Source organism: Lissotriton helveticus, chromosome 12 (genome assembly GCF_964261635.1).
Source record: "Lissotriton helveticus chromosome 12, aLisHel1.1, whole genome shotgun sequence".
Lineage (NCBI taxonomy): Eukaryota > Metazoa > Chordata > Amphibia > Caudata > Salamandridae > Lissotriton > Lissotriton helveticus.
In genome coordinates this window covers 676,632,964-676,645,965 of record NC_136073.1, presented here as the reverse complement: position 1 = coordinate 676,645,965, position 13,002 = coordinate 676,632,964, and the positions used below count along the sequence as shown (strand labels likewise).

The 13,002-nt window shown below is 40.8% G+C and overlaps 1 protein-coding gene across 1 annotated transcript in view; it reads right to left on the bottom strand.

Annotated features, from left to right (window-relative positions):
- Positions 1-13,002, bottom strand: part of RANBP10 (RAN binding protein 10) — a 542,287-nt gene that overhangs the window by 271,346 nt on the left and 257,939 nt on the right. Inside the window, exons 5-6 of the mRNA XM_078669990.1 lie at positions 3,638-3,660; positions 2,161-2,345 (exon numbers count right to left, since the gene is read on the bottom strand). Of these exons, the coding sequence (XP_078526116.1) occupies positions 2,161-2,345; positions 3,638-3,660 (208 nt within the window). The remainder of the gene's footprint in view (positions 1-2,160; positions 2,346-3,637; positions 3,661-13,002) is intronic.

The following is a 13,002-nucleotide window of genomic DNA, read 5'->3' as shown; positions in this document are numbered from 1 at the left end:
ACCCTCTATTGGGTGTATTGAGATCCTGTTTTTCAAAGTGTCTCCTAGAAAATAGTCAAAGCTTTGACTCTTCTTTATAGTGAGGAATCAGTGGAGATCTTTCAAATGTGGAGTAACATGCTTCTCTGTGCAGAACTTGAGAAAGAATTTGGCAACTGGATATGGAACCTGTTGCACTTTGGTACACATTTAGAGTAGGCCAAGTAAAAGGATCTTACAGGGGTGTCATCTTGACATTAAATTCAACATATAAATCTATTTTTATGTTTAATTGACAGGATTTCAGCGACTTCATTGTTCTTTTGTATCTAGTAGGTAGTAGAAAGTTATGTTGATAATTAAATCTACTTATGGAATAAAAGTGCTTGAGAAAAACATCTGCCTTATTTTGTTTGACTTTGGTGGGTTGTTACTGTTCAAGGATTGTACATACCAGAAAAATGGCCATTGGGATTTAAATTACCATCTAATTTAATTGCAGTTGAGCATCATGTACTTACATGTGATATGAAACATTCATGACAACTTAACAAAATTATCTGGTGCAATAGTGAAATCTTGAACAGATTAACAAACTCCTGATGAAATGTTGCTGCATCACTACAGACATAGGGAGTAACTTGCGAAAGAGAACCAAGACCTTCTTTGCACCTTACTCCTCTATACACCAGCCATCCAGACAATTATGAAATGGGCAAGTAAACAAGGCTAGGAAGGTTTTTGACTACAAACAACAATCTACAGCACCAGCAATCATAGCCAGATTTAAACATACACAATTCAGAATATGCCAATGAATTAATTCAGTTATTGGAAAGAAAGACCAGAGTCTAGACTGTTGAGGCGTAGGTCTACAACAGCCACAAGAACTGTCTTCTCAAATAGCATCTATAGTTCATTGAATGTAAATGCTTATCAGCTGACTGGCAAGACACAAAGCATCTAAACAAACTCTACTGCTGCTAAGGCAATTATCTATTTATGGACAGAAATTAATGCTTTTGTTGAACTGGTGGTCAACATCAACTAGCAATGTGAATTCCAACATGTGGAGAGGATCTTCATTCAGGTGGTGTGCACATCCTAATTTAGTTTGTGAGTAGGTGAAGTTTGCAGGATTATTTGAGCAGCTAAAGGGGCAGGTCAAGGGGGACCAAGATGAATCAGATACCAGAACAACCTTTTAAAGTATGCCAAACAACCAATCCTCGTTGACAATCACAAATCTCTGGATACTAAAAATGAAGGCTCTGGTTCACCAGGGTGCTCAAGGTGATATCGGAAGAGGACGAGGTAGTCTTGAAACAAGGAGAACCTTTGGTGGTGATTACTAACTCTTTTAACATTTTTGTCAGCAGGCCTAGGTTCAAGTTCCACTGTAGATAAATTGCTATGAACACTTTACTAGTAGTTAGCTAGAAACAGGGTTGAAGAAATGCTCAAATAGCTGAAATGGACCTATGGACTATGCAATATAATTATCCAGTCTATGGCCTAATCAACCCCAAAGCCTAACCAATCCGACGCATTCAAGAACCAAGACCTGGACTAGCAACTCATGCTGGAATCCCAAAGTGTGTAATTTCGAGTGCAATCCACCCCATCCAAGGAACCACTATAGAGCGTTTTGATGATAACATGTCCGCTCCCAAAAGAGACTAGAACTTGTTTGGTTTGAGCTTTGGGAGCATAGAGGCAGAGAAGTCTTGGTTCAAGCAAACGTTTTATAGAACAGCTCTGGCTTTTAACAGTAGGCAGGGCTACCCTACAACATGGGAATAAGAAACAAGATTATGAAGCACTCACATCCGTGTATGTTGGCCCAAGTAGTAGAATGCTTGTTAGAGCATATGAGGTTTGAGATTCTTTGGCAAAGCTGACAACTTAAAGATGCCAGTCCTTGAGCATTAGATTCTACAGATAACAGAACTTTTGTAGGGCTGTGCAGAGTCACAACACTGGAACAGCTTGGTCTTGCAGATCAGGATGAAGGGCAAATTAATACAATTATGTATTACGGTCCAGCAGTGAAACGAAAGGGGTGTTCTAATTGAAGAACACATCTTAGCAAGGTTACAGCATCTGGCATTAGCAAACAGATATCAAATAAGCATTAAAGAAACACTTGTTAAAGAGGAGAAGCTTGGTGTGTCTACTTACTTCTGCAGCATAGAATGCCATTCGCCAAGCCGGTCACCAACAGGAAACTGTTTTATCGTGCTTTGAATCTTCACCTTCCACTCTCTCATATAGTCGTCAATATCAAACACAAATGGCTGTTGTCCAAAGTTGGCGTCTACAATCTCACCTGGCGTCTGAAGGCCAACTGTTGGGTACAGATTTGACTGCAAGAAAATTATGAATTCAGCTTCTTCAACAGGCCTAGGATTCCAACAATGAAACTCAATCAAGATTTGAGAAGAAAGAGGAGGAGGCACTGCTAACAAAGTGCACAAGTACAGACAGTCATAGGTGGACAAGAGAGCTCTGCCATCAAGAAAATTAGAGGGAGAGGCTTATCAAGTCATCAGATAAGCCAAAAGTGTGATTAGTTAAGTGATTGATTGATTGATTGATGGGCTATATTTCGATATAAAAATACCATAAAAGCTTGTACAACAAATACAAAATACAGCATAAATAACAATCACATTCAGTTTACACAAGAGATTAAAACAAAGGGAAGATATTTAAAACAGATAAGACCGAATTAAATTGACATTGAAAGCCTACTTGCACGAATCAACCAAGACCATTTTAAAAATTTTGATACAGCACAAACAATCACAGTGGATGTATCAGACAGTAAAATGCGCAGCGCCACTTTATGCTGGCGGGTGCCAAAAGTCTACATAGGGGTTTTAACCAACGGCTCCTGGGTGCCCGGTAATCTGGGCATTCAAAAAGAATGTGGGCTACCGACTCTACTCGGGTGGGACATCGCGTGCAGAATGGGGACGATTGGTAAGGCGGTTTTCAGCGGGCAACAAACTCACCTACTGGGAGGATCCCCACTCTAAACTTAAAGTACAGGGTACGGTCAAAAGGGGTGGAAATGATGTCTAGATAAGGTTCATAAGCCACCACATCTTTAATCCTCACAAAAGCTACAGTGGAGTTACAATGTCGTGAATCTGAATGTAGTTTGGAGGAGACCCAATTCCAGTACATCTTTTTAATCACAGCTTTGGGTGGGGCAGTTCTCAATGCCCATGCATCTGCTAACCCTATCTCCGCTAATAGCCATTTAACATCCCTCAGCCATTTAATCCTGGACCAGCCTACCATGGCCATAACCTCTGCTAGTGCTTCCGCATAAGGGGCTAGTTCGGGCACCCGCCACAGCCGGGCCCAAAGAAGTAGGGGGCGAAGTTAAGTGTAGAACAGGATAGAGCAATGTCTTAGAGCTGATCAAATTTAAAGCTCAGAAGCTTGAGAACCACACATACCATTGATGTTAGAATTTAAGCACTACTCAAAAATAACCCAACCTTCTTCCAATTGCCAAATGTTATTTGGAGCTGGCAGTCACTCCTCCTAGTCTGCGGCACAGTAATCTTTTTAGTCTAAAAATATTCTCTACACACAAATGTGAACTAGTTTTGTACTTTGAAAAATGTCAATTGATTATACTTACAGGAAGGTCTGTGAATGCTATACCTGTGGGTAGAAACATAAAAACAATAAGCATTGTTTTTAAAACTATGTAGTCAAAGAAAAATACATTATTTGTGTTTCATAGAACTTTAATGTGCAATAAATACAGCAACCTGCTATCTCATTTTCTGCCCGGATAAGAAAAGAGGAGTTGGCCCCTACAGAAGAAAAGGATGTGTCAATCCTGAGGTGGGAGGTAGGCCAGGCATTTTGACTCAGCTGGGTAGGATATGGGAATTCTGCTGCAGGATGCAGAAGGGGGGATAGATCAACTTTTTGGGCACCTTACTCCCAAAGGATTCACTGCATTACAAAGAAGGAGGGGCTGCAATAATTGTTCAAGCTCAAACAAGGTATGGTCTGACAATTGAGATCCATGATTATCTGTGTCCAATTAGGAGGTGGAAGTTATTGGGACTGAACAGTTGTAAGTGACGTGACTAACCCACTGATGTAATTAAATGTTTTTACATGGACTTCAACCACCAACATGCACTGGAGCTTCCTGGAGGCCCACCTGTGGGTGGTATCAGTATTTATTGAGGTAATGTTTGTTCCACGGCTTTGATTGACCTGTCTCGCTGGTCTATGATCAAGGGCTGGGAGCCAGAAATGCCTAAGGCCCAACGAATTTGCCAAGGTTGCTGCAATTTGAAATAAAGCACACGAGAACCTGCTTTGGCATGTGCCTTTGTTTGGGACCAACTAGTGGGGAAGGGGGAGGACAAACTATTGGGGGAGAGATGTGTGTGTGTGTGTATATATATATATACATATATATATACATATATATATATATATATATATATACATATATATATATATATATATATATATATATATATATATATATATATATGTGTATATATTACCTACTGGCGGTCGCCAGTAGGTATATATAGTTAGGATTTTTTCTCTAAGGGATTTTTGAAAATTCTATGTCTAATAACTTTGGCGTTTGTGGACGGAATTGGCTGAAATTTTCAGGAAAATGGCACATTTTGTTTCTGAGCAGCCCTTGAAAATTTGGGGGGGTTCGTCAAGGGGGGGCCGAGAAAAAAGGGGGGTCCCAAAACGTGTTTTTAACATTGAGTTTTCCATAGGGCGGTTGGCCTCACTTTTAGCCCGAACGGCTGAATGGATTTGCACGAAACTTGGCAAAATTGTAGGGACTGGTAGCCCGATGTGCCTTTTGTAGGTCTCAATATATGTGCTCCAGTGGATTTTGAGAAATTAACGTTTAAAAAAAGATATATATCTGTAACAGCGGACCAGGCAGCGTCCCAGGACGCGTACTTTTCGCGCAACGGAGCTTTGTGAAGCGAAGCTGATTGGTTCTCCGGCGTCTGTCAACATTCCAAACAGTCCGTAGCGGCCGCCATCTTGTCTCTCGGTAGGATCGAGAGACAAGAGGAGGCCAAAGCGAAGGGGCAAATGACCATAAGGGGGAATAGTAGATCCTCGCTGACCCCCTAGGTTTGATGTGGAGGTTTTAAAAGGGCCCCGCGGGGCAAAAAAAAAAAATAATAATAATAATCGAACGGCTGAATGGATTTGCATGAAACTTGGCAAAATATTAGGGACTGGTAGCCCGATGTGCCTTTGCTAGGTCTCAATATATGTGCTCCAGTGGATTTTGAGAAATTAACGTTCAAAAAAAGATATATATCTGTAACAGCGCTCCGCTTCGCGTAACGGAGGTTTGCGAAGCTGATTGGTCATTCTGTCACTGGGCTATAGTTGGGCTACATCTGGCTGATATTTGGGCTACATTTGTTTTTTTGTGTGTCTGGCGGCCATCTTTGGGCTACATTGGGCTACATTGGGCTTCATTGGGCTACATTGGGCTACATTTGGGCTCCAACATATATATAGGCCAATGTAGCCCAATATATATTTTTCAAAGTTAATTTTCGTAAAAACCACTGGAGCATATATCTTGAGACATAGCAAAGGCACATCGGGCTACCAGTCCCTACAATTTTGCCAAGTTTCGTGGAAATCCATTCAGCCGTTCGAGCTAAAAGTGAGTCCAACCGCCCTATGGAAATGAAGGAAATGAATGGGTAATTTGTAATTAGCAAATAGCTAATCGCAAACTAGGAATGGTAAAGAATCGCTATTTATTCCTTAAAGTTCGCTATTTAGGAAATGCAAAAAACTTTGATGATACATATGGCGGTTCATCTCTAACAAGATAAGAAGCATAGGGATACATTTATGATGACTGGCGCATCACCAGGGATGTGTTAGTCATTCTGTGCCGCTGTTCCGTCACCTATGGTGTGCTGCATTTACAATGCGGCGCATCATGGGGCAAAAACAGCACAGATGCGTGATGTATCTGTGCCGTAAAGGTGGCGCATTGCTGGAGTTGTATCGCAAGTGTGATGAAGCTCCAGCAAGGGTCGGGGGTGCCCCTGTCGCAGGGTTTCTGTTCTCACACAGAACTGTGGACAGAGGATTGGAACCTCGGCGAATTAGGGTGTCCCAAAACTCACGTTAGTAATCAAAAACTCCTTAGCAAGCTAGGTACAGTGTCACATTGGATATAACAAACTCTCAATGTTTAGACAATCCAGAATATGAACTTATAGTACCTCAGGATACGTGGAACTCATGAACAGTCGGTCGTTATATATTTCTTAGAAACCAGAACATGGAGTTAAGAAGAACACATGTGTATTTGAAATGTTTATTTACTAATGCCGTCTTCTCAGGCGTAGTATCTTAGATTATACAAGTACACATATTATCAGTAGCAAAATTACCAGCATAGTTACTAGTACATAAAAAGCGAATGGTGATAGTATGTTAACATGCTGTAAATGAATAAGAGTTAGCAACACTTATAAGCAGCCGCGGGCCGTGGAGGGAGTTACGGTGAGGCAGGGAGGCGGGGAGGGGGAGAAGCAGGGTGGAGAATACAAGTACACATATTATCAGTAGCAAAATTACCAGCATAGTTACTAGTACATAAAAAGCGAATGGTGACAGTATGTTAACATGCTGTAAATGAATAAGAGTTAGCAACACTTATAAGCAGCCGCGGGCCGTGGAGGGAGTTACGGTGGGGCAGGGAGGCGGGGAGGGGGAGGGGCAAGGTAGAGAGGGCTCCACCCTGCTTCTCCCCCTCCCCGCCTCCCTGCCTCACCGTAACTCCCTCCACGGCCCGCGGCTGCTTATATCTCACCCTCCCTAATACACATATTATATTATTTGCTAAGAAGGTCTCTTTGTGTTGGTTTAGGGCGTGCCCATACTTTAGTGTCTTAGATTTGAAGGAATCACATCAGCATACACCAGCTCTCTCTTCATGTGAACCGCATCAACTGTTGTGTATGTGTGTTCGGCAAAGCAATATAAAACCCGCCTCATGCCCAGAATTGGCAGAAGTTGCACTTATGTTATGAGTATGAAGTCGTGGAGATCAGACCTCATAACAATTCTGTATCGTGTTGTTCTTGAAACTTTAGCACTCGCTGTACAGATATAGTTTAACAAGCAAAGCAGATAGTAGAGCAATAACATATTATTCTCATGTAAACCACGATGAACTACTAGGTGGAAAGCTAAAGCAACAACTAAGTGTCGTGTGCAGAAGTTGCAAAAAAGGAAAAATGGCGTTTAAACCGGTAATGAGCCCATGCTAACTTAACACGGTGTAAAGATATCCAGGACCTAGATGACACCTCCCCATGATCCGGAAACGAACTGAATAAGATAATAGAAGTGCCATCTCATGAGAGCAGATTGCAAGTTTATATGTGGACGGTCCGCAAGGTAAAGCATTAAAAACTAGGAAAATTTAATGCTAAAGAAAAATAAAACAGCCAAGTACTTTATCAAGTCTTAAGCCAATAGGCAAGGTAAATAATAAAAACTTGACAAATAAGTCAATGAATTGTCAATGAAATGCTAGTACTCAGCATATCAAACATGAAAAAGGTCTATGACATAACTGTGTATGCAAAATAAGCTGCAACAGCCTCCAATAGGAAGTCACCGTCTTCATCCGAAAACAGTTCAGCCATCCAATTTAAAAGCGGAAAAGAACATACGTGCTCTCCCAGCACCGGATCCTCTATCACCATCAGAGGACAGCTCGGTGGGTTTTCAAGAAAGCTCTGTTCCAAGAAAGACTGTGCTGCCGCCAGTAAATTCCAGGGACCAAGTAGTCCATGCATCAATGCCACAGCCATAATCCTTTCGCCAGGACAAACCAACTCGTGAGTAATGATAGGAGTCATCAGCTGATTAAAGTCGACGTCAGGAGAAACCGGTCCGCAGAGACACAAATCAATGGCCCAATCGAAATCACAGGTCAGGCAGTGAAATACAGGCTGGACACAGGTGAAGTAGGAGAATCGAAAAGATAATCCATATGCCGTGCTTAATATCGCCAACGGCATTGTGCCATAATATTCTAGCATGCGATTGCGGAACAGTGTCAGCAGCTGCAGGGTGGGAGGTTGCATAGGAGGGACATCCATATTTTAAAATGTAAAAAAGCACAAGAGCGTCCGCTGGTAATGCAAGTAAAAATGCCAATCCACGAAGCAGAGTGGAGAAAATAGAATGAAAATAAGCAGGGATGACTCCAAAGATTTTCTCAAATGAAGTCACGAGACCACTGGTAACAACTTTAAAAAAGTGCGCCAGGGCCTTTGTGGAGGATGCGTTAAAGATAGTCGGAACCATCTTGCTGAAATTGAAAGGCAAATCTGAATTGAAAAGGGTCTGCACCTCTGTACGGGTGTTCGCTATGTGAAGCACGAAAGTTTCACGGGCCAAACTCAAGGCCACCTCTCTCTGAGACAAAAGAGCTCTTATTCTTGCCATGCCGTTGAAATCTGTCCCAAGGTTGGTATTTGTGGCCAGATTGAAAACTCCCTATGTTCATGTGTGGGAGGAAATAGAACATTTCTGCAGCAAATACCCGTTCACTTACTGTTACGATAAAAGGAATACTTTTAATTAACTCAGAACAATCTTCATTATTGAGCATCAAATAACTACCATTTTCCAACAACTTGAACGTGGGGATGATAGCAGGAACTGGCGTGCCTTGCAACACGCAAGCCATATTTGGTCGGTGTTTGTTGCATGAACCGTGTAACTGTATGTGCCTACACATTAGTGAATGATCTGGCGTCTCAGTGCATTCCTCTCCATTCAGATAAACTTCTTGATCATCTTTGAAACATCTGTATGTGTATGGAAGCGACCAGACCTCATGAAGAAAAGCACTACCTACAGGTTCATAACGACCTATTGGTATATATTTCATACAATTTGAAAACTTATATAAAGCAAAAGGCAGCGTTATTAAACCGTGGATAAGGCACGTTGCCAAAAAACCCGCAATCCTCTGCTGCTGATGTCACTGAGCATGTCATGAATGATGTAATATGTGACATCATCAGCAGTGGATTACGGGTAATAGTATCTCTAGTTTACTCCCCTATAGCTGTCTTTCTTTTAACATAAGTGTCTGTTTCCTTCCCTTATACTTACTGTTTTTGGTTCGCTTCCGGTTCGCGTACCGGCGAGCGAACTGGGAAGCGAACTAAGAGAAATAGAGGTTGGCACAGTTCCAAATATTGTACCAATTTTTTAATAACGGGGAGGTAGTTCTGAAAAGAACTTTTTTTTTAATTGTTTTTGTTGTTTTATATTTTTTTTATTATTTTTCGGAACATTTTTTTACTTTTTTTGAATTTTTCTGAACAGTTTTATATTTTTTGGGGTTTTTCTTGGAGGGGGCAATGAAAACGATTCATTGTAAGGGGCTCAACAGGAGCAACAAAACAAAAAAAGAAGTATTTATTATTTTGGGCGTTTCGTACAAACTTGCATATGATAGTCAATAGCTCTGTTGATCAGAGTGATGCTTCTTTCTCCGTAGGAAATGAATCCATCGCAAAATACGCAGATGTGTTTTACTTCACCAAATTTCATTTGTATATTTGGCACCATCTCCCTGCCCTCTGGTCCCGTTACTTCCGGTACAACAGATCTTCTGGCCATAATAGGGAGATTATCTAGGTCGTTCCGAAACTGTGCAGCACTGTAGTTGTTAGGATGCCACCTAGTCATATGGCGATGCATTGTGTAGTTTCCGAAACTGTATTTTTTCTCGGTTCCTCTGGACAGTCTATCTTGACATATAAGGCAAGTTACGTATCTTGCATTTACTTTTTTCTGACCTTTGGGAATTTTAAAAAATTGCCAAATGAAGTTTTCTTTCCGGTGAGACGTCCTGGGCTGCTCAGGCAAAAACTGCCTCTCTTCGTGCTCGTCGTCCTGTTCCTCTTCTTCCTCTTCTTGTTGAATTATAACTTGAGCAGGTGGTCCACTCTTCCTTGGATGTGGTGGAGGTGGTGGGGAAGCACCAGCTGAAGCTACTAAAGAAGCCATTGCTCAGTGATCACAAAGGGTCTTTCTCTCACAATGATGAAAGTCAGAGTGAGGAAAGAAGGAGGGATTTTCATCATTTGGGAAAAACAAGAGTTCTCAACCAATCAAAAGTGTTCATTTTAGATTATATGACCTAGTCTTACATCATTAGGAAACCAAAAGTGAAATGAACCAATGAAAAGTGTTATTACCAAGTCACATGACTTGCTGTGTTTACGTTAAGCGCTTTGCAGGGCCTCCCGGTTTGCTTCCAGAAACCTGCGCTTTGCGACTCGCTTCGCGTACCAGTTCGCTAACGTAGCACGTCATATGACGTATCACGCGACAACGTGAAACGTCATGCGGACGGGAGGCGTCACGATGTTGTTTTCTAACGCGGCACTTGCGGTAAAGAAACGTTTACCGGCTCGCGGTCTATTTCGCGGCATCAAGGTCAGCTAACGGGAAGCTTCCCGATTCGCGAAGTGGGAACGAAGAAAAAAAAATATTTAAAAAAAAAATTATTCATAAACATATAAAATATATTTTTGGATTTAAAGAAGAATGCATTTTACAGCTACAGATATTAGCTGTTAAAAAACCAATGAAATTCACAGAAAAAACCATAGGTTATAGACCATATATAGTTAGGAATTAGCATTTACAAAACCTTGAAAATTCACTGAAAAAACCATAGGTTATAGACCATATATAGTTAGGAATTAGCATTTAGAAAACCTTATTTTACTCACACAAAACCATTGAAATTCCATATATAGTTAGTTGCACTAACTATATATCGCGCACCCGCAATCCACTGCTGATGATGTCACATATTACATCATTCATGACATGGTCAGTGACATCACTGATGACATCACTGATGACATCTCAAATGACATCACTGATGACATCATCTAGTGTGTGTGTTTTTGTAAAGTTTAAATACGTTTTACATATTGAAGAATGACTGGATGTATGGAAGACTGAGTGTGTGTGTGTGTGGCTGGCTGGGAGGTGTGTGACTGTGCATATCAATGTGTACTTGTATCAGTGATTGTATAAGAGAGTAAGTATGTGTTAGTATATGTGTGAAAAGTATGGTGTTCTGTGTTCAACTATAGATGAGGAAATCGAAGTGTGATTGATTCTTCACAGGACTGACTAGGTGTATGAGTGCATATGATAGTGTTCTAATAATAACTGACTGTATGTATGAGTAATTGTATGGGTGAATGAGTGAATGTGTGTGTAGACGCACGAATCAGTGAGTGCGTATGTAGTAACTGGTATTGGTGTGTCATGATGTCATCAGTGATGTCATTTGAGATGTCATCAGTGATGTCATTTCAGATGTCATTAGTGATGTCATCAGTGATGTCACTGAAGTATGGTGTTCTGTGTTTAACTGTATAGATGAAGAAATGGAAGTGTGATTGATTCTTTACAGGACTGACTTGGTGTGTGAGTAACTCCATGGATGAGTGGCAGTGTGTGACTGTCTGCATAGGTGTATGAGTGCATATGATAGTGTTGTAATAATGAGTGACTGTATGTATGAGTGATTGTATGGGTGAATGAGTGAATGTGTGTGTAGACGTAGGAATCAGTGAGTGCGTATGTAGTAACTGGTATTGGTGTGTCATGATGTCATCAGTGATGTCATTTGAGATGTCATCAGTGATGTCATCAGTGATGTCATTTGAGATGTCATCAGTGATGTCATCAGTGATGTCACTGACCATGTCATGAATGATGTAATATGTGACATCATCAGCAGTGGATTGCGGGTGCGCGATATATAGTTAGTGCAACTAACTATATATGGAATTTCAATGGTTTTGTGTGAGTAAAATAAGGTTTTCTAAATGCTAATTCCTAACTATATATGGTCTATAACCTATGGTTTTTTCAGTGAATTTTCAAGGTTTTGTAAATGCTAATTCCTAACTATATATGGTCTATAACCTATGGTTTTTTCTGTGAATATATATATATATACATATACATACATATATATACATATACATACATACATATATATATTACCTACTGGCGGTCGCCAGTAGGTAGTTATAGTTAGGATCGTTTTCCATAGGAAATCCGCAACATTCTATTGGGAATAACTTTGGCGCCGAATGAGGGATCTGCCTGTAATTTTCCTTAACTTTGCCTCGCTGCGCTCCGCTCCTTCCCTGAAAGTTTCGGGGGGATCCGTCAAGCGGGGGCCGAGATAAAAGGGGGGTCCCAAAACGTGTTTTCCCCATGTTAATTTCCGTAGGGCGGTTGGACTCACTTTTAGCCCGAACGGCTGAATGGATTTCCACCAAACTTGGCAAAATTGTAGGGACTGGTACCCCGATGTGCCTTTGCTATGTCTCAAGATATATGCTCCAGTGGTTTTTACGAAAATTAACTTTGAAAAAATATATATTGGGCTACATTGGGTGCTATATATATATGTTAGAGCCCAAATGTAGCCCAAAGATGGCCACCAGAGACAAAAAAAAAACAAATGTAGCCAAAATATCAGCCAGATGTAGCCCAACTATAGCCCAATGACAGAATGTCCCAGAGTGTTCTAAAGAACAACTAGAGCGCTAACAATCTTACTTATGACAAAAGTATGGCACACCTGAAGTCATCTTGATTGGAATAAAGTGTTAACACTTAAAACATTTAATTTGCAAAGGAACAAAATGAGGGGGTTCATTTTGCCATAGAAATTATGATTAGTGCTGAAGAAAGAAAAATTAGGGCACATTTTGAGTGACTTCTCAAATCCTCTTATATTTCATTAAAAAAAATCTGATATGCAGTCTCCCAAGATGGCCACCAGAGACAAAAGAGCCCAAATGTAGCCCAAATATCAGCCAGATGTAGCCCAACTACAGAATGTCCCAGAGTGTTCTAAAGAACAACTAGAACGCTAACAGTCTTACTTAT